Below are 18,370 nucleotides of genomic sequence, written 5' to 3'. Positions count from 1 at the left end.
TTCTCAGTGTCCTCTTGGAAGTACTTTACCCTCATTGAAACCACAGTGCTTTTAATCCCTGCCAGAATCCACCTGTTCAAATTTCTGTTTGGAGACAAAATGTGTTTAAAAAAACATCATCTGGTTATAACACGAGGGGACACTTTTCATTATTGTGTCATAAATGTTTTAATCATTGGATTTTTTGTTTTCTGCCATAATGGCCAGCACTCTGCCTTGTAGTTTCACAGTGTTACCAAGAAAATATTAGAAGAAAATTAGATAGAAAACTATTCAAACTTCCTGCTCTTTTACCCCTGTTTAATCAATGTTACATACGTTTGTGTTAAGAGAGGAAAGTTTTTATTATTTCACTTGTTTCTTAAAAGTGTGTGTAGTAATAAGATTTGAGAGTTGCTTATAAAGATTTTGGCCCATGCAACAAACAGGTTATGCCTCTTCCCACTGCCTCCATGACAACTCTCTTTTAACAGCTAGTAAACCACAGGCAGAAACTACAATGGCCAAGGTTCATAACTTGCAAGACAATCTTTGAGACACTTTAACACTCTTATTTAACAACCGATTTAAAACTTTTACATTGAACAGTTAATATTACAAACATTTACAGCCATTTTTATCAGTTCAAAAGAGAGGGGAAATAGTGTTTTAGACATTTGAAGATTGAGTTGTCCTGCACAATTGGTAACAAGATATTTGTCTTTTAGGATTAAACAGTAAGTAGAAGCCTGTTGTGTAAAGGTGGTGTTCAATTGGTTAAAAGTACAAGGAAGTGTTTCCAAAGTATTTTCTCCTAAGATTCAAAGTCCATATGCCAGAGATTCCGGGATGACGCTGACACACCTGTACTCTTCTCTGTGAATGGGAATTTGCATGTTCTGCTGAATTCTGTGTCTTTTGGATTGTGTTATTTGTCTTGTGTTCTGTTTTATATGTGGAATCTATGTTGATAGTACCTGACTTCTGATGGAGCTGAGAGAATTCAACAATCAAGTCCATCCACCTCCAGGTAAGAGACAGAATGTAACTGAGAGCTAATATGACGTGTATAAGGATAGGGGGGATGTGTTTGTCATCAGGTTTAATGCAGATGAAATGCAGTTAGATAAACAGGTTATCCAGTTAAGATCTATAGATTAGTTTCAGCTATGGAGACTGTGCTGGAAATCGATGTGAAGTCTATGGTGTTTTATAACGACAACTGACAGGGATACAGGGGTCATGACTATGTATAGAAATGTAGTGCATGGGGTATTTTCAGAACTAATGGACAGAAGCTGCTCCATTTTGTTCTCAGTCCCTGTTTTCAACACAGCGTTACAGTTGAAGTTTTTACATATATACTGTAATTTGTATGTGTGTGTGTGTATATATATATATATATATATATATATATATATATATATATATATATATATATATATATATATATAAAACATTTGCTATATTATTGCTGTTGAGAAAAAAGTTTTCAAGTTCAACAAATCCAGGCAATAACATATTATGATAATGTTGATTAACAATGCTTTCTGATAGGCAATGTTTTGTTGATATGTGATCATCAAATTGTAGATGTCCCTGGTTAGGGATCGGCTTGAAATACATCTGCTTTCTCTGAACACCAACAGATTACCCTAGTCCTGCTGTTTCTCAGCCGTCACTTAGGTTACGTTTGGTTCCAGCTCAAGATACCAGTGCGGTTCAGTTTGATTGGGCCTCCACACCTGAGGATGCTGGAAACTCTGAAGAGCCTCAGAACCTTCGCGAGTTGCCACTGCACATGGGTCTGAAGAGAGCAGTATGGTACACATTTCAATGTATTCTCAATGTATGTTACACGTGTCAGTGTAACAATGTTGACTATTTGCACTTAGTGCAACATTGCTGTTGCTTGGAACAGTTTAGCTACAGGGACATAAGTGTCCATATGTACAGCTTTTTGATCTTTAAGTAAGGAATAATTGACGACGGACCGTTGAAATATTTACAAATAATGGACACCCGAGCTGGTAATGCGGTCACGACGTGCAGCGGAGTGCATTTGTGCGTAAGTTCAGGTGAGATGAGGAGCGCGAGGGCTCTTTTCAACCGAAATTTAAATATATGTAGGATATTGTAGACATTGTTTGACGTTCTTAACCGATTTACTTTAACCAATGTCTTTGTTTATATGGTTATTTTGCTGTGGTAGCATGTACAGTGTGTGTGTGGGTGAGACTAGAGAGAGCCCAAGGACGCTTTTCAATCAATATTGAAATATATTTAGGATATTATAAACATTGTTTGTCATTCTAATCCGATGTACTTAACCAGTGTCTTTATTTTAATTGATTATTTTGTTGTGGTAGTCTGTAGGGGTCTTTAAAATAACTGAAATAATTTGGCGAAGTGATATGGAACCGTTATGCTGTCAAGACCTGGAACTACTTCATAGCCGTGCGTTACTTAAAAAATAATTGCACACATCAGAGTGTCCGTCAACCAATCAAAATCAAGCATTTAACAGACCCATATAAGTAAGGAATAATTGACCTTAACATATATATATATAGTCCTACCATCAGCACTGCCAGTTTGGAAATGTTATTAGTATGAATATTAATTTTTTAAATGTGTATTTCTGTCCCTGTTTCTCTTCCAGGCAGGTGCAAAAGATGAGAGTTCCAGTGGTTTCTAGATGGGGCTCTTGGAGCATCAAACATTCAAAGGCATTTCACAATTTCTGTGAGATTGCCAAAGAAGTTCTCAGCTATTTGGTTCTGTGGAAGAGAGGAATCCAAAAGATAGGAGGTGACAAAAATTATAAAAGAGATCTTATTAATTAGAAATGTTTCTGTCATTACCAGTTTACGTTTTTTTCTTTTTTTTTTAAACTGATTGGTTATTTGAAATCAGCTGGTCATCTGAGATAAAATAAAACTAAATAAATATCTAGTGGAGGTGGAAAACACAAGATTCAGGGTAATTAAATGAACTTAATTTGCATTAATTTGTTCTGTTTCGTTGTTCCACTAATTTTCTTATAGGTCACTTTGGTGGAGGAGTCCAATCCTACTTCCTGTTCCTGAGATTCCTTGTTATTCTCAACTTCCTGTCATTTCTGTTGATTGCAGCATTTGTCCTCATTCCCAGCATTGTGTTTCGCTCCACAGACTTTAACTCCACCATCCCTCTCTCAGTCAATCTAACAGGTAAGTAGTTACACACATACCACTACCACCCCAAACAGCAAGACCAGTCTAACTACATATTTTGCACAGTTACCTTCACATTGGGCCTTATTCATGAAACCTGAGCAGAATGAATTTCTGTGTAAATTGTTCATAAATCCAGTCTTACATATGTTGGTGCAGTGAATTGTAATGGTTTTGCGCCAAAAAATTTTTTTTTAAAAATTGTTACGTTTAAAGTTAAGTAAAAAATAGCTCAAGTTTAATGAATAAGGTCCATTCTATTGGAGACTTTCCAAATCTACATTACATACTGTACATATATACAGTATACTATAAACATCATGTTTGTTAGTAATGGTAATCATAACAATATAATAACTAAAACTTTAAGAAATCTAAACCTAGAAACAGTTGCCGTGTCTTCCTGCAGCACTTAAAGGAATAGTTCACCCAAAAATGAAAATTTGCTGATAATTGACACCATCAGGCCATCCAAGATGTATCTTAGTTTTTTCTTCATCAAAACAGAATTGAAGACTTTTAGGATTTCATTTCAGGCCTCCTCCTCTAAAAAAATGCATATTTAGGGTGCATCAAAATAATCCACACGACTCCAGTCGACAAATAAAGTTCTCCTGAACCCAAACGATTGATTATTTTGAGCGCTTCCTGACTCCTCCTCCACGTGACGCATGACTTTACCAATGAGCTTATGTCATCCCTCTCATGAGCGCACGTCACAGAGATGTACGGAAGCGAACATTTGTAGTTAAAAAGTATACTGTTATATAAAAGTATTGTTTTGTTTCTCAAAATAATCAATCGATTGCATTCAGAAGAACTTTATTTGTCGACTGGAGTCATGAGGATTATTTTGATGCACCCTAAATATGTATTTTGGACCATCAAAAAATGGAGTACATTCACTTGCATTGTTTAGAGGAGGAGGCCTGAAATGAAATCCTAAAAGTCTTCAATTCTGTTTTGATGAAGAAAGAAACTCAGATACATCTTGGATGGCCTGAGGGTGAGTAAATTATCAGCAAATTTTCATTTTTGGGTGAACTGTTCCTTTAAGTGCTGCAGGAAGTCACAACAACTGTTTCTAGGTTTACATTTTTTCAAGGTTTTTTGGGGGTGAACTATTCCTTTAAGTGTTTAACAGTTTAGAATAGAATGTATTTTCTTTTTGCTTCTGATAAGTTTTAATATTTTTTTTTATGCATAGTAATTTCTTGGAGTTTGCAATGACAGGTTTTTTGGAAGTGTGTGTATCTGTACTCTATCAAAATGCTCCCAAAGTATTTTTATTTACCCTACATTCTGATTGTGATTTGATTCAGGAAAACCACTGCCAGGGATTTCCCCTCTCACTTAATGGAATTATTCACATTGAAATAGAAAGGGTCTTTCCTTCCTGATGACATTTAAAGACAAAGTGCATTTAATGTATGTATGAGAGTTCCTTCTTTTTTTAAATCCATTTATCATGCTTTCTTTTTTGAAACAGGTGTGGATAAATGTATGCGGTATGATCCAAAACCTGATCCCCTGGCTGTGTTCTACACATACTTTCTGGACTTTATCTCAGGAACGGTATGGACACACAGTCATGCCCACTGAGGTGTTAATAAGATGCCCACTTGGTGACACCCCTGTACTGTATACATACTTTCATATATTTTTATGAATTTGATAACATCTTCAGAGCACATGCAGCACCAATGTTCAAACCTGCAGCTTTCAGGTTTGCAGCTTACAAGGCAACTTATTGCTTTAGTCTGAAAACAAACCCAATACAGCGAGTCGAAGGTATTTGGTCAAGAGAGGAAATGGAATGAACACTTCACAGTAAAAGTGAAGCACAGAATTTGGTTCTTCATCTTATTCAAGTCAGAAAATGAAACTGTAATATTCATAAAGTCTTTAAGTCATCATTGTGTAGTTTGATTAAAATATGATTGTAAATTGTGTATAAAAATAAATAAGTAAATAATAATTGTATTTAGAACCCCAGTGAGCAAGCCGAAGGTGACTGTGGCAAGAAACACAAAACTCCATAAGATGCTGGTTAATGGAGAAAACCAACCTTGGGAGAAACCAGGCTCACAGTGGGGGCCAGTTCCCCTCTGGCTAAACATCATGAATAAATGCCAATATTAGTTTTTGTGTGTAGTGCAAGTTATTGGTTAAAAATAGTAAACTAAGTAAGTTTTATGGACCATTGTTTAAACAAAGATTTTGCTTGAAATGTAAGATTAATGACTAATGTTTTTGAAGTCCATCCTGGATTGGCTGCAGAAGTTCACATAGATGCATTGTCGATTGTTAGTTGGCTGATCAAGGCTTTTGTTGGCAATTAAATGATAGTCTATGTATTCCATTTCAAGAGTGTAGTCCATCAATAGACTGTGATGCAGGCAGAGATCAGTGAGGTGCATTGCAGATCAACCTGCAGGTCATTTTGGTGAGATTTGGTGAGGTCCATCCTAAGTCCAAGGTTCAGGCAGTGGCATATGAAGCATCACATGTCTTACGTTTGGAGTTGGCATCAGTTCATCCTCTGAAGTCCATTGTAGTAGACTGAAGAGATGTCTGGCTGGCACCGGCTGCAGTTAGTCGTCATCAGGAATCCCGAGGTTGAGACAGGGAAACAAACAGAATAATATTAGCATAGATGCCATTCAATTTATTGCAGAGTTATAGATTATGAGAAGTGTTTCCGGTTCTGGCAGACCTAACTAAAGCAGCCTAATTATTGGTTGATGGCTAAATTAGGCGTATGCCTGGCTAAATAGATGAGTCTTTAGTCTAGACTTAAACTGAGAGAGTGTGTCTGCATTCCGAACAGTGTTAGGGAGACTATTCCATAGTTTAGGAGCCAAATAGGAAAAGGATCTACCCCTTTTTTGGATTTTGATATTCTAGGTACTATTAACAGGCCAGAATTTTCTGATCGTAATGAACGTGATGGAATATAGTGTGGTAAAAGGTCAATTTACTTACTGCGGAGCTAGATCAAAGCTTTGTTTGTAAATAACAGAATTTTACAATTAATACGAAATTTAACAGGTAGCCAATGTAACGACGATAAAATGGGGCTAATATTATCATATTTCTTGTTTCTACTCGGCACTCTGGCAGCTGCATTTTGAACCAATTTAACTTTATTTATTGAACTTGCAGGACATCATCCCAGTAATGAAGTACAATAATCTAGTCTTGAGGTCATGAACGCATTAATTAGTTTTTCGGCATCAGCAACAGAGAGAATGTGTCGTAATTTAGCAATATTTCTGAGGTTGAAGAATGCTGTCCTACAAACATTGGAAATGTTATTTTGAAAGGACAGATTGGTATCAAATATAAAACCTAAGTTCTTTGCTGTAGATGAGGATGTAACAGGACATTCACTGAGAGTCAAATTATAAACTTTATTCTTAAACATTTTACTCCCTACTCTGAATCGAAGAGAAATAGAAAATCATCTGTTCATATACAGTAGTTTGTCACATCTGAGGTCAGATATTTTTTATTCTATTCTTTTATCATGATCACATTCATCTCTTCCTCCAGGGTTTTATGGAGTATTCTTATCTGTTTTACGGCTATTATAATAATTCAATGGTTGAGAGTAATGGCTTCTCTTACAACATCCCTCTGGCCTATCTGTTGACGGCAGCCTTCTACTTCATCTTCTGCCTTGTTTGTATGATTGTAAGGTGAGTTTTGTGGATTTGGTTGTGTAAATGATTGTAACTTGTAATTTGTACACAGACTGTAAGGACAATGCTGAAGTATTAACATGACTTTTCTGCCAGCAGAATGGGCAGTGTGGCTCGTGCTGTTGTAGCGACGGGTGGAGGAGCAGTGGGGGGTTACAGTATGCTGGTGTTTTCAGGATGGGATCATGGTCTCCAAGGAGACCGTGCCACTAAACTTAAACAGAACAACCTACGTTACCGATTACAGGTCTTGTACTGGAAAACAAAGACTTATGTTTGAAATAAAGTGCCTTTAGTAATTTCCCTTTACAAGACATTTTGCATAGACAGGTTAAAATTTAAACAATGTTTTTGGAATAGAAATCATTAAATGGAAATCACGAGTGCCAGGTTATGTTTGTCAATAGCTTGGTTCCATAGTTCTTGGTCAAGTGCCACATTGTGATAAGAGACTTTTCTTTATCTCTCTATCTGTGTCTCTCTCTGTCTCAGGTGGATCTAGAGGAAGAAAGGCTTAAACAAAAGGCCGCCTCCCTGACTTTGGGTCAAACAGTCTCTCTCTACGCACTCCGTGTTTTCCTTAATCTTGTGGTTTTAGGACTCATTGGTGGAACTTTCTATGGCATCGCTCGGGCAACCCAGTACAGCCAGGTTAGCTGAAATAAAAACTCAAATAAAATTTGTTACTAAAACTACTAAATTACAACTTATAGAAGTCCAATAATGCCTTGCGTAAATCTTTCTGGCACTTTTAATTTATATGGTACACTTTATTTTTAACTTTAACTTTTTTTTTTAAAGCATTAGAGGATAAAATCCCTTGATTTTGTAGTGAGAACTATTGGCTATTATTAGAGAACTATTAGACAAAACAATTATCTAACAAAAATAAGATAAAATATAACATGAAAAGTCTCTAGTTTTAGCACATAGTTTTAACTGTATCCAACAAATAAAGCATGGTCATCATTTTGACATAATCCATCGAATCATTATTCAGTAAATTCTAGTATAAAAATATTTTTAATTATTAACCAATCTTAATGAACAAAAACATATTACAAAAAAATGGAACATTCCTAAAAATTGTGACACTTTGTGGCCTTGTAAGTTCCAGGCCCAAATAATCCTTGTCTGAGTTGAATTTATATGCCTTTTCCTGCTTTGTAACCATCTGAAATCTCTTTTTCTTTCTTAGGACCAGCAAACAACAGGCTTTCAGGGGCTGCTGTTGCAATACTTACCCTCCATTGTCATAACAACAAGCAATTTTGTGGTGCCCCTCCTGTGTGACAAGATCGCTTTGCTGGAAAAGCTTTCTCCCAGTACCACAGTTATTCTGGCCTTGCTGCGGTTAGATCAACACTCACATCCACACAGAATAATGATATCAGAGATGAATAGAACAAAGAGTATAAAGATGAAGAGCACATGTTCTGCTGTTGTTTATCAATTGTTTAGCCTTGGTGTGAACATTGTTGAGAGCTCTTACCCTGCAGTTTCTTTGTGACCCTCATTAAATGGCTTCAGAATGGATCATTTCAAATGAAGCTCAATTATTTTCTCTAAACATTCACACATGTCTCTTTGATTTGGTCTTTGTCATTGTTTTGTCCATTATTCTTTTATAGACTCCTCTTCTGCTTGCACAATTTTACTTTTTCTCTCCATCACTCTCTATTTGTCATTGCAGAGCAGTATTCCTGCGTTTAGTAAGTCTGGGTGTTCTGCTGTACACTCTGTGGGAGCAGATTACCTGTGAAGATGAAAATTCAGAAGACTGTAAGCCCTGCAATTATAATTACACCACATATCAGGTAAACAACTCATTCAAAACCATTCACATATGCACTTACTCAGAGCTCTCTCTCCACTCACTTTGTTTCTCTGTGGTGAAATTGGCTGCCCATACCTCTGTCTGATCTGCTTTGACCATCACAACCTTAAAGATAAACAAACCTTCTAATAACACTTCCTATACGTTGTTAGTTAACAATATTAGTAAACATGAACTAACAATAAACAATATTTTTACAGCATTTATTAATCTTGGTTAATGTTAATTTGAAAATATACCAATTAATTTTTTTAATCAAAAGTTGTATTAGTTAACATTAGTTAATACACTAACTAATAGTTAATTAACATGAACTAACAAGGAACAATTGTATTTTAATTAACTAACATTAAAGGGATAGTTCGCCCAAAAATGAAAATTCTCTCATCATTTACTCACCCTCATGCCATCCCAGACTCAAATGGAGATTTTTATTAGAATATCTCAGCTCTGTAGTTCAATACAATGCAAGTGAATGGGTGCCAACATTTTTAAGCTCCAAAATCCACATAAGGGCAACATAAAAGTAATCCAGACGACTCCAGTGATTAAATCAATGTCTTCTGAAGCGATATGATCGGTGTGGGAAACAAATCAATATTTAAGTCTTTTTTTTTTATTTCTTTTTTTTACTGTAAATTCTCCTCCCTGCTTAGAAAATGTCCACTTCACTTTCACATTCTTCTTCTTCTGTTTTTAGTGATTCAGTCTTAATGCATATCACCCCCAACTGGGCAGAGAGGAGAAAATGACTTAAATATTGATCTGTTTCTCAGCCATACCTATCATATTGTGTCTGAACACATGGAATTAACCACTGGAGTCATATGGATGACTTTTATGCTCCCTTTATGTGGATTTTGTAGCTTCAAAATTTTGACACCCATTCACTTGCGTTGTGAGGACCTACAGAGCTGAGATATTCTTCTAAAAATCTTAATTTGTGTTCTGCAGAAGAAAGAAATGCCAGGAGGGTGAGTAAATGATGGCAGAATTTTAGGGTGAACTATCCCTTTAACAAAGATTAATAAATGCTGTAAAAATATGTTGTTCATTGTTGGTTTATGATACCTAATGCATTAACTAATATTAACAAATGGAACCTTATTGTAAAGTGTTACCAGTGAATTTTATTTAAAATTTCTGTGTTATATTTTCTTTACTTTTCTACTCTACTAGCTGTGAATATTGTTGGCTCTTGTATGATAAATTGCTTATGATGTCTCCTAAATGAATAAATGCAAATGTAGCACAATCAAATAAACTTTTGCATTGACTATAAAAACAACTCCTATTGTTGTATTCACATTATGATATACAGTATATAGCTGTCATGCACAAATAGTCTCAAAATTAATGTTGGTTCTTTCTGTTTTACACTTTCACTCCATCTTTGTTTCACACACATAGTGCTGGGAGACACGAGTTGGCCAGGAAATGTATAAACTGACTCTTTTTGACTTCTTGATAACCATAGCCACACTGATCCTGGTAGAATTCCCACGCAGGTCTATCTTGTTTTTGTTAAATATTATTGTGTATTGTGTCATATATTTCTAGATTTTAAATTTACACTACCTGAATGTACAGTGACTGAATCTTGGTCCTCTTTTTTTTTATATTCTCCCATCTTCAGGATTGTGGTGGATCACTGCTCATGTAAACTGGTGCAGTGGGTAGGACGGCAAGAGTTTCAGGTTCCCCCAAATGTTCTTGCTCTAGTTTACAGTCAAACAGTGGTTTGGACTGGGGCTCTTTTCTGTCCATTGTTACCTCTCATCAACACCATCAAATTTATCCTGTTTTTTTACTGCAAAAAGGTGCGTTGAGCTCTGTCCCTCTGTAAAACCTGTATTTTAGCCTCTTTCATTCTCTTTTGCCATATGCCCAACTTTCTCTTAAATGTATCTTCATGGTCATTCTTCTTTTTTACTTTTCCCATCCTTTGTCTTGTTTTTAGATTTTGCCATGCCTTGATGTTTGTTTTCTTTCTTCTTTTTTTTTTTTTAAGATTAAATGTCTGTAGATGACCAGCTCATTTTTCTTCTGTTTGTCCATGTTTGCTTGTGTCAGATAACTCTGTTCCAGAACTGTCGACCGGCTCTGAGAACCTTTCGATCCACCAGCTCCAATTTCTTCTTCCTCTTAGTTTTGCTCTTCGGATGGATGTTGGCCAGCGTGGTTCTCATTTACAGTGTGGCTAAGTGAGAAAGACTCTCTCCGTGAACTCCATTATAAGCTAAAACATGCACACCAAATCTAAGAATTTATTTTTCAGTGTCTTATCCATATTATAGCACGTTGACAGAGGCACAAGATTCATGTGTAACTATGTATATGTCAGACATTTTAGGAATGATGATCTCTTATTTTTCTGTCTGTTTTTGACAGGATCCATCCTTCTTACGGCTGCGGGCCTTTCCGCTTTTTACCTACAATGTGGAAGGTTGTACCAGAAGCTGTTGAAAAGCTAAATGGCACCAGTACACAATTCCTTTTCTACATCGGCTCCCAGAGATTCTCTATACCACTCTTCATCTTCTCCTGGTCAGTGCACATAACAGCTTTGAGAGTGATGTTCAGGATTCCTCATAGTATTACTCTGTAAAACTTTTTAAAACTTTACTCAATATGTATTCAGCTGACTGCTGACCATTCTGTTTCCAATACTACTATGACTGTAATGTGTTTGTGAAACTTAAGGGTTTGTATTAATATTATGAATATATTAATATTATGAAAGACAATGCTTACAGTATAGGGAAATTGTTGCTGAAAATGTATGAAGTGAAAAAATTAGTGAGGAGGTTTTTTGGATATCCAGATCTCTTCTCCAAGTATTATATGATGCAGAATTAGGACTGATTTTACATCTATTTGATGCTTAACATACAGTGTTCTCCTGTGCTATATGAGCGCTTTAACATCTGTCCATGGGAAGAGTGTCACACTGCTGAAATCCCAATGTAAACTGGTAAGTGCTTGGTTATTGGGAATGTTCCAGGTTCAATACAAATTAAGCTCAGTTAACAGCATGGCATAATGTTGATTTCCACAAAACAATTCATTTAAATTGGTCTCTCCTTTAAAAAAAAAATAATAATAATTGCACTTACAATAGAAGTGAAAGTGGCCAGTCAATTATGACATGATTTTAGTGTGATAAAACCATAAACATTTATACTCAATATTACAACTTTGTTGTCATGACAATGGAACCCTGTAGTCCCAGTATTGGACTACACAGATAAGGTTAGGAAGTCATTTTTGTCACATTAAAATCATATTTAAATAAAAAAAGAATGTAAATCCCATGTATGTATTTTTGAAACTCGCTTTCATTGTAAGTGCCCTATTGTAGCGTTTTTTTGGTTTTTTGTGGTGATCAATATTATGCCTCAAATGCTGTTGATTGAGCTTAACTTGTATTGAACCTCAATCATTACTTTAATCCACAGATTAGAATGTTCATGCCTATTTAAATAATGTCACATGTATTATAACATAATTTACTAACCTGTTACTTACAATAAACTCTTTGTATAAATTAATTAAAATATTTTATATAATATTTAACATTTATAAATATAATATTTATATTTAGCCTACACATAAATGTGTATTAGAGGTCTGAAAATAATATAATCATATTGTGAGTGAAGGGAAAAAAATTATTAACAGTCAGTGGTGTGCCAAACCACAATTGCAATCACTTGCAACCATACTCCAAGACATTATTGTTTTCAAATTAACCCCTGACTGGAACATTATTAATCCGTGCTCTCTTACTTGTACTTATCTGGGTGTAACAGGAACAGCGTGACAAGCAGTTCCTGGTCAGACAAATTGAGGAGCTGAATGCCACAATGCAGAAGGAACAAAGTGAACCGCAGCAGCCCAAGAGAGAGACAGAGCCCTACAGCCAGACAGAACTGCAGTGGAATGGACATAATAATTATGCATTTGACCCAGATGAAGACCCAAGGCCATATTAAGACTTTCACTCACAGTTCAGCATACAGTTATTATGGACTATAGTGCAATAAAAGGAAGGCTGTATTCAATTATCTAATATTTCTGTAAGCAGATTTTAAATGAGTATTACAGTCTCCTTATTTTTTTATATTTACAATTCTAATATATATATAATGGAAGTTTGTCCATTATCTGACAGGACCACTACCAAATATATCATTTATATTGATCCACTACTAAACTAATAAAAACTACACTTTTTTATTGTTTTATTGGTGGAGCTATTTAGAGTATTTAGACATTTCATGTACCAGTCAAAACTGCTGTGATGCATTATTTAGTGTATTATTTATACTGTTTTTACTGCAATATAATTTACAGTGGAAATAGTGGTGTCCAAACGGTGGTGAAAAAATAAAGCACGAAGGTGTTGTCATTTATTTCGTTTGCATTATTCTGCTGCAGTCTGTTGGGAGAGTATTCCATTCTTTTGTCTTTGTCAAACCTTGAAAATATTTAATTGGACACGCATTTGGAGTTGGGTCCAAAAGTCTGAGGCCACTAGTCTATTTTGCATTATTTTATGGTGTAATACACGTTTAATTACAAATTATATTAGTAATATACATAACAACATGGGTGAGAAGTTTAACAAACATTTACAAATAATTTTACTACTTGGTGTAGCATACTCTAGTTGGCATACTAGCATACTCTAGCTGGCATGGATTCCAAAATATTGTGCAAAACCAGATTATCCATGCCATTTAGCATAATTTGAAAACGTTGCATTTAAGAGTTTAACATGGTCAGTGTCACAGATTTAATTAGAGACTTAGACATTTTTGACCAAAATTTTAGATGTTTCTTTCTTGTTTTACCTTTTTTTTTTTTTTTTTTTTTTAACTGCCTGGTTTAAATGAAACAATCCCAGATTGTCAGTGTTTTCTAAGACTTTGCACCCCACTGTATCTTATTGAATATATGGAAAATAATAATAAACACGTTGTGATCTACAGGCCTGAGACTAGAACTTTCGCCTATGAATGAACTGATTAACATCACACATACTGTATAAGGCATTGGCTATTTTTAAGGTGCGCCCTCGTGTGGTATTTTAGTGAACTGCCGCAAATATTATACGTGTGACGTACTTGACGTTACGCCAATATACTTCCGTTTTTTACAAAGCCCTCTCTACAAATTCGTTTCGTTGGTAAATAACGTTCAAATGTTGTTTAGCAGTGCCGTGTTACAATACGTCTGACTGAATGTGCAAGAAGACGCTTTAACATACAAACGGTGAGGAGTTTGATTTCCGTTGCGTGGTTCAGGGTGAGGTAAACCAGACGAGACCATTTGTTTTGAACTATAAAGTTGTCTGTTGCCCCATTTGCTAGACATTTTATGTGCCTTGACAAAGTTGCTACGCGTCGTGAATTATTTATCTGTTCAACTGCTGTCTCAAGTATCTCATAATTAATATTTTACCTCAGAAGAACTGGCATGTGCGCATGCGCAATAAGGACAACATTGCGCGTGTGTGCCGCGACTAGGCTCGTGCAGCAGAAAAAGAACGCGAGACTCAATGGCGATTGGAACGCGCCGAGCAAGAGGTAACCATAGCAACCCAGCATCCCTCTGCTATTTCTAGGTTAACTTATTGCATCCACAGTCTCTTCTGTACTTAGAGACCCCACTTCATGATATATTTTCTGGCCATAGGTATTACCTCTGTAGTATTTTATTTTATTTATTTAACTAAAAGGCACACTTTATCAAACATTAAACACCCCTTGTTTTGCATTTATCATAATACTGGATGCTCTAATGGTGTCTGTGTGAAAAACAGTTTGCATATACATCTTGTCTAATTTGGAGCTGAATATTTGTTTCTGATCTGTCCATCTGTCTCGTAATCCTTCAGGCTTGAACCGAGTATTTGAGAAACAAGGCTCGAGCTGCCTCCAGCAGACAGGGGAATGGAGGGAGGATGTAGAGACAGCAGAGATGAGCCGAGCAACCAGAGAGATAGAACACCTAAATATTTTTCCTTTAGAAGACTCTGCTGAAAAGAAAGGAAATGCAGAATACCTCAAAGAGAAGAAGAGAATGTGTGATGCAGACTGTCTTTACCTAAAGTCTTCAAATGCTTAATTAAGGGGATAGTTCACCCAAAAATGAAAATTCTCTCATGATTTACTCACCCTCATGCCATCACAGATGTGCATGACTTTTTTTCTTCTGCAGAACTCAAAGATTTTTAGAAGAATATCTCCGCTCTGTAGGTCCATGCAATGCAAGTGAATGTTGACCAAAACTTTAAAACTCCATAAAGCACATAAAGACAGCATTAAAGTAATCCAAACGACTCCAGTGATTTAATCCATGTCTTCTGAAGTGATCCAATTTGTTTTAGGTGAGAACAGACCAAAATGTAACTCCTTTTTTCACTATACATCTTGCCACTGGTCTCTAGGCATGATCATAATTTCAAGCTCGATTACACTTCCTAGTGCTTGATGCATGCGCAGAGCGCTAGATAGCGCTAGGAAGTGTGATCGAGCTTGAAATCATGATCGCCAAGGAGACTGATGATGTCAAGATTTATAGTGAAAAAGGAGTTACATTTTGGTCCGTTCTCACCCGCTTCAGAAGACATGGATTAAACCACTGGAGTCTTACGAATTACTTTTATGCTGCCTTTATGTACTTTTTGGAGTTTCAGTGTATTGGTCACCATTTACTTGCATTGTATGGACCTACAGAGCTGAGATATTCTTCTAAAAATCATGTACATCTCGGATGGCATAAGGGTGAGTATATGATGAGAGAATTTTCATTTTTAAGTGAACTATTCTTTAATTCTCTGAGGCAGTTAGTGCACATCAGGGTGTACTGACTGTAACCAGTTTTTCATCATTAAGCTGGCATTGGTAACACATTGGGCAATATGCTTTCCATACTGTGATGGTGGCATCATCACATGCTCAGTTTAATTTTCTTAACACAGTTTTAAAGTTTTTTTTTTTTTTCATCTTTGTTTTCTGTTCTTGGAGAAGTAGAAGCATGCAATTGGTCTTTTAGTGTCTGAAAGCCCCGCTCCTGGCATGGATGCCACTCCCTAGTACCTGAAAGACCGACAAGACAGAAAGAGAAGAGACAAGGGAAGAGAGAGACAAAAAAGAAAAGGGCAAAAACGGGCCAAAAATCATAAGTAAGAGGAGAGAGAAAAGAAAGACAGGAAGCTGAAAGATAGTTTGGATCCTCTGAAGGATATGAAGAAAGCACTGGCTGAAGGACAGGAAGGAGAAAAAGTATAAGAAGAAGGAGAAGAAAGACAGAGGAGAAAAGAGCAGTGGAGATAGGTTCTAAATAGTTTTTTGATTTCTATTTCTTTATTTAACCATTCAGCCATACTTAATTCTTCACATGTCATTATACTGAGTGATCAGTTTCTTGAATTAAAAAATGTGATCATGTTAAAACACCTGTGAGTATTTACGGTCAGCGAGAATTTACGATGCATATATCCATATATCTAAATACAGTATATGTATTTAGAATTAGTATGTTTTTACATTTAAATGTTGTCCTGGTGTCATATTAACAGAACGTAAAGAGTGAGGTTCAAGACTTTTTATGATTGCTGGATATAGAAAAAACAAACATTGACAAAGTGTGTAAATTACATGCTGTTGGAGCTTCTGAGATTTTGTTCCCTGCAAACAAGTCCACATACAGGTGCATCTCAATAAATTAGAATGTCGTGGAAAAGTTCATTTATTTCAGTAATTCAACTCAAATTGTGAAACTCGTGTATTAAATAAATTCAATGCACACAGACTGAAGTAGTTTAAGTCTTTGGTTCTTTTAATTGCGATGATTTTGGCTCACATTTAACAAAAACCCACCAATTCACTATCTCAAAAAATTAGAATACATCATAAGACCAATAAAAAAAACATTTTTAGTGAATTGTTGGCCTTCTGGAAAGTATGTTCATTTACTGTATATGTACTCAATACTTGGTAGGGGCTCCTTTTGCTTTAATTACTGCCTCAATTCGGCGTGGCATGGAGGTGATCAGTTTGTGGCACTGCTGAGGTGGTATGGAAGCCCAGGTTTCTTTGACAGTGGCCTTCAGCTCATCTGCATTTTTTGGTCTCTTGTTTCTCATTTTCCTCTTGACAATACCCCATAGATTCTCTATGGGGTTCAGGTCTGGTGAGTTTGCTGGCCAGTCAAGCACACCAACACCATGGTCATTTAACCAACTTTTGGTGCTTTTGGCAGTGTGGGCAGGTGCCAAATCCTGCTGGAAAATGAAATCAGCATCTTTAAAAAGCTGGTCAGCAGAAGGAAGCATGAAGTGCTCCAAAATTTCTTGGTAAACGGGTACAGTGACTTTGGTTTTCAAAAAACACAATGGACCAACACCAGCAGATGACATTGCACCTCAAATCATCACAGACTGTGGAAACTTAACACTGGACTTCAAGCAACTTGGGCTATGAGCTTCTCCACCCTTCCTCCAGACTCTAGGACCTTGGTTTCCAAATGAAATACAAAACTTGCTCTCATCTGAAAAGAGGACTTTGGAACACTGGGCAACAGTCCAGTTCTTCTTCTCCTTAGCCCAGGTAAGACGCCTCTGACGTTGTCTGTGGTTCAGGAGTGGCTTAACAAGAGGAATACGACAACTGTAGCCAAATTCCTTGACATGTCTGTGTGTGGTGGCTCTTGATGCCTTGACCCCAGCCTCAGTCCATTCCTTGTGAAGTTCACCCAAATTCTTGAATCGATTTTGCTTGACAATCATAAGGCTGCGGTTCTCTCGGTTGGTTGTGCATCTTTTTCTTTCACACTTTTTCCTTCCACTCAACTTTCTGTTAACATGCTTGGTTACAGCACTCTGTGAACAGCCAGCTTCTTTGGCAATGAATGTTTGTGGCTTACCCTCCTTGTGAAGGGTGTCAATGATTGTCTTCTGGACAACTGTCAGATCAGCAGTCTTCCCCATGATTGTGTAGCCTAGTGAACCAAACTGAGAGACCATTTTGAAGGCTCAGGAGACCTTTGCAGGTGTTTTGAGTTGATTAGCTGATTGGCATGTCACCATATTCTAATTTTTTGAGATAGTGAATTGGTGGGTTTTTGTTAAATGTGAGCCAAAATCATCACAATTAAAAGAACCAAAGACTTAAACTACTTCAGTCTGTGTGCATTGAATTTATTTAATACACGAGTTTCACAATTTGAGTTGAATTACTGAAATAAATGAACTTTTCCACGACATTCTAATTTATTGAGATGCACCTGTATGTATGAGCAGCTGCCTGCTGCAATTTTGAATATTGTTGAGTCCTTTTGTCTACCTTTTCACCCTGACAGCTCTCACGACAGCTCCATTGAGAGGTTACAGGCCGAACGGCTTTAGAGAGAAGCAGTGGAGAGGAAAAGACACAGGCTTGACTGGAACATAGAAGTGTTGGCGGCAGCAGAGAAAAAGAACAAGAATGAGAGATAGGTGATAGAGATAGACATTACAACAGTGCCTACTTTCCTGAATTGGCACGGAAAAGGCAAAGGAGAGACAGGGATCAGTATGGCTTTTATCAGCATACAAAAGCATTGATTCATTAAGTCTAGAATTTGCA

At 36.4% G+C, this 18,370-nt stretch overlaps 1 protein-coding gene and 1 long non-coding RNA gene across 4 annotated transcripts; both read left to right on the top strand.

Moving 5' to 3' along the window:
* Positions 1-111: 111 nt before the first annotated feature.
* Positions 112-13,150, top strand: LOC127453302 (transmembrane channel-like protein 7). 3 transcript variants are annotated; one of them, XM_051719609.1, is made up of 16 exons: positions 112-1,009; positions 1,683-1,803; positions 2,642-2,790; positions 3,027-3,191; positions 4,684-4,769; positions 6,750-6,895; positions 6,998-7,145; positions 7,391-7,549; positions 8,097-8,251; positions 8,592-8,715; positions 10,146-10,243; positions 10,372-10,555; positions 10,809-10,939; positions 11,127-11,282; positions 11,631-11,709; positions 12,548-13,150. In XM_051719609.1, the coding sequence occupies exons 1-16, from the start codon at positions 967-969 to the stop codon at positions 12,728-12,730; spliced, it is 2,127 nt and encodes a 708-aa protein (XP_051575569.1). In that variant the 5' UTR covers positions 112-966; the 3' UTR covers positions 12,731-13,150. The 3 variants fall into 3 exon arrangements, with proteins under 3 accessions (XP_051575569.1, XP_051575570.1, XP_051575568.1); XM_051719610.1 differs by having other exon boundaries at positions 1,655-1,803; XM_051719608.1 differs by having other exon boundaries at positions 1,629-1,803.
* Positions 13,151-13,849: 699 nt separating this feature from the next.
* On the top strand, positions 13,850-15,005 carry LOC127453350 (uncharacterized). Its single transcript, XR_007899399.1, has 3 exons — positions 13,850-14,012; positions 14,210-14,326; positions 14,638-15,005. It is a non-coding gene; the product is annotated as an uncharacterized LOC127453350 (long non-coding RNA).
* The last annotated feature ends 3,365 nt before the right edge of the window (positions 15,006-18,370 follow it).

This window comes from Myxocyprinus asiaticus, chromosome 15 (assembly GCF_019703515.2).
Source record: "Myxocyprinus asiaticus isolate MX2 ecotype Aquarium Trade chromosome 15, UBuf_Myxa_2, whole genome shotgun sequence".
NCBI lineage: Eukaryota > Metazoa > Chordata > Actinopteri > Cypriniformes > Catostomidae > Myxocyprinus > Myxocyprinus asiaticus.
Note: the sequence above shows the minus strand (reverse complement) of the source record. Positions and strands in the feature narration are given on the sequence as shown.

Coding starts and splice junctions, on each gene's coding strand:
- LOC127453302 (XM_051719608.1), top strand. CDS start 967: ATGGAGCTGAGAGAATTCAACAATCAAGTCCATCCACCTCCAG. Junction 10,556..10,808: donor TGTTTTTTTACTGCAAAAAG/GTGCGTTGAGCT, acceptor TGCTTGTGTCAG/ATAACTCTGTTCCAGAACTG. Junction 11,710..12,547: donor TGAAATCCCAATGTAAACTG/GTAAGTGCTTGG, acceptor TGGGTGTAACAG/GAACAGCGTGACAAGCAGTT.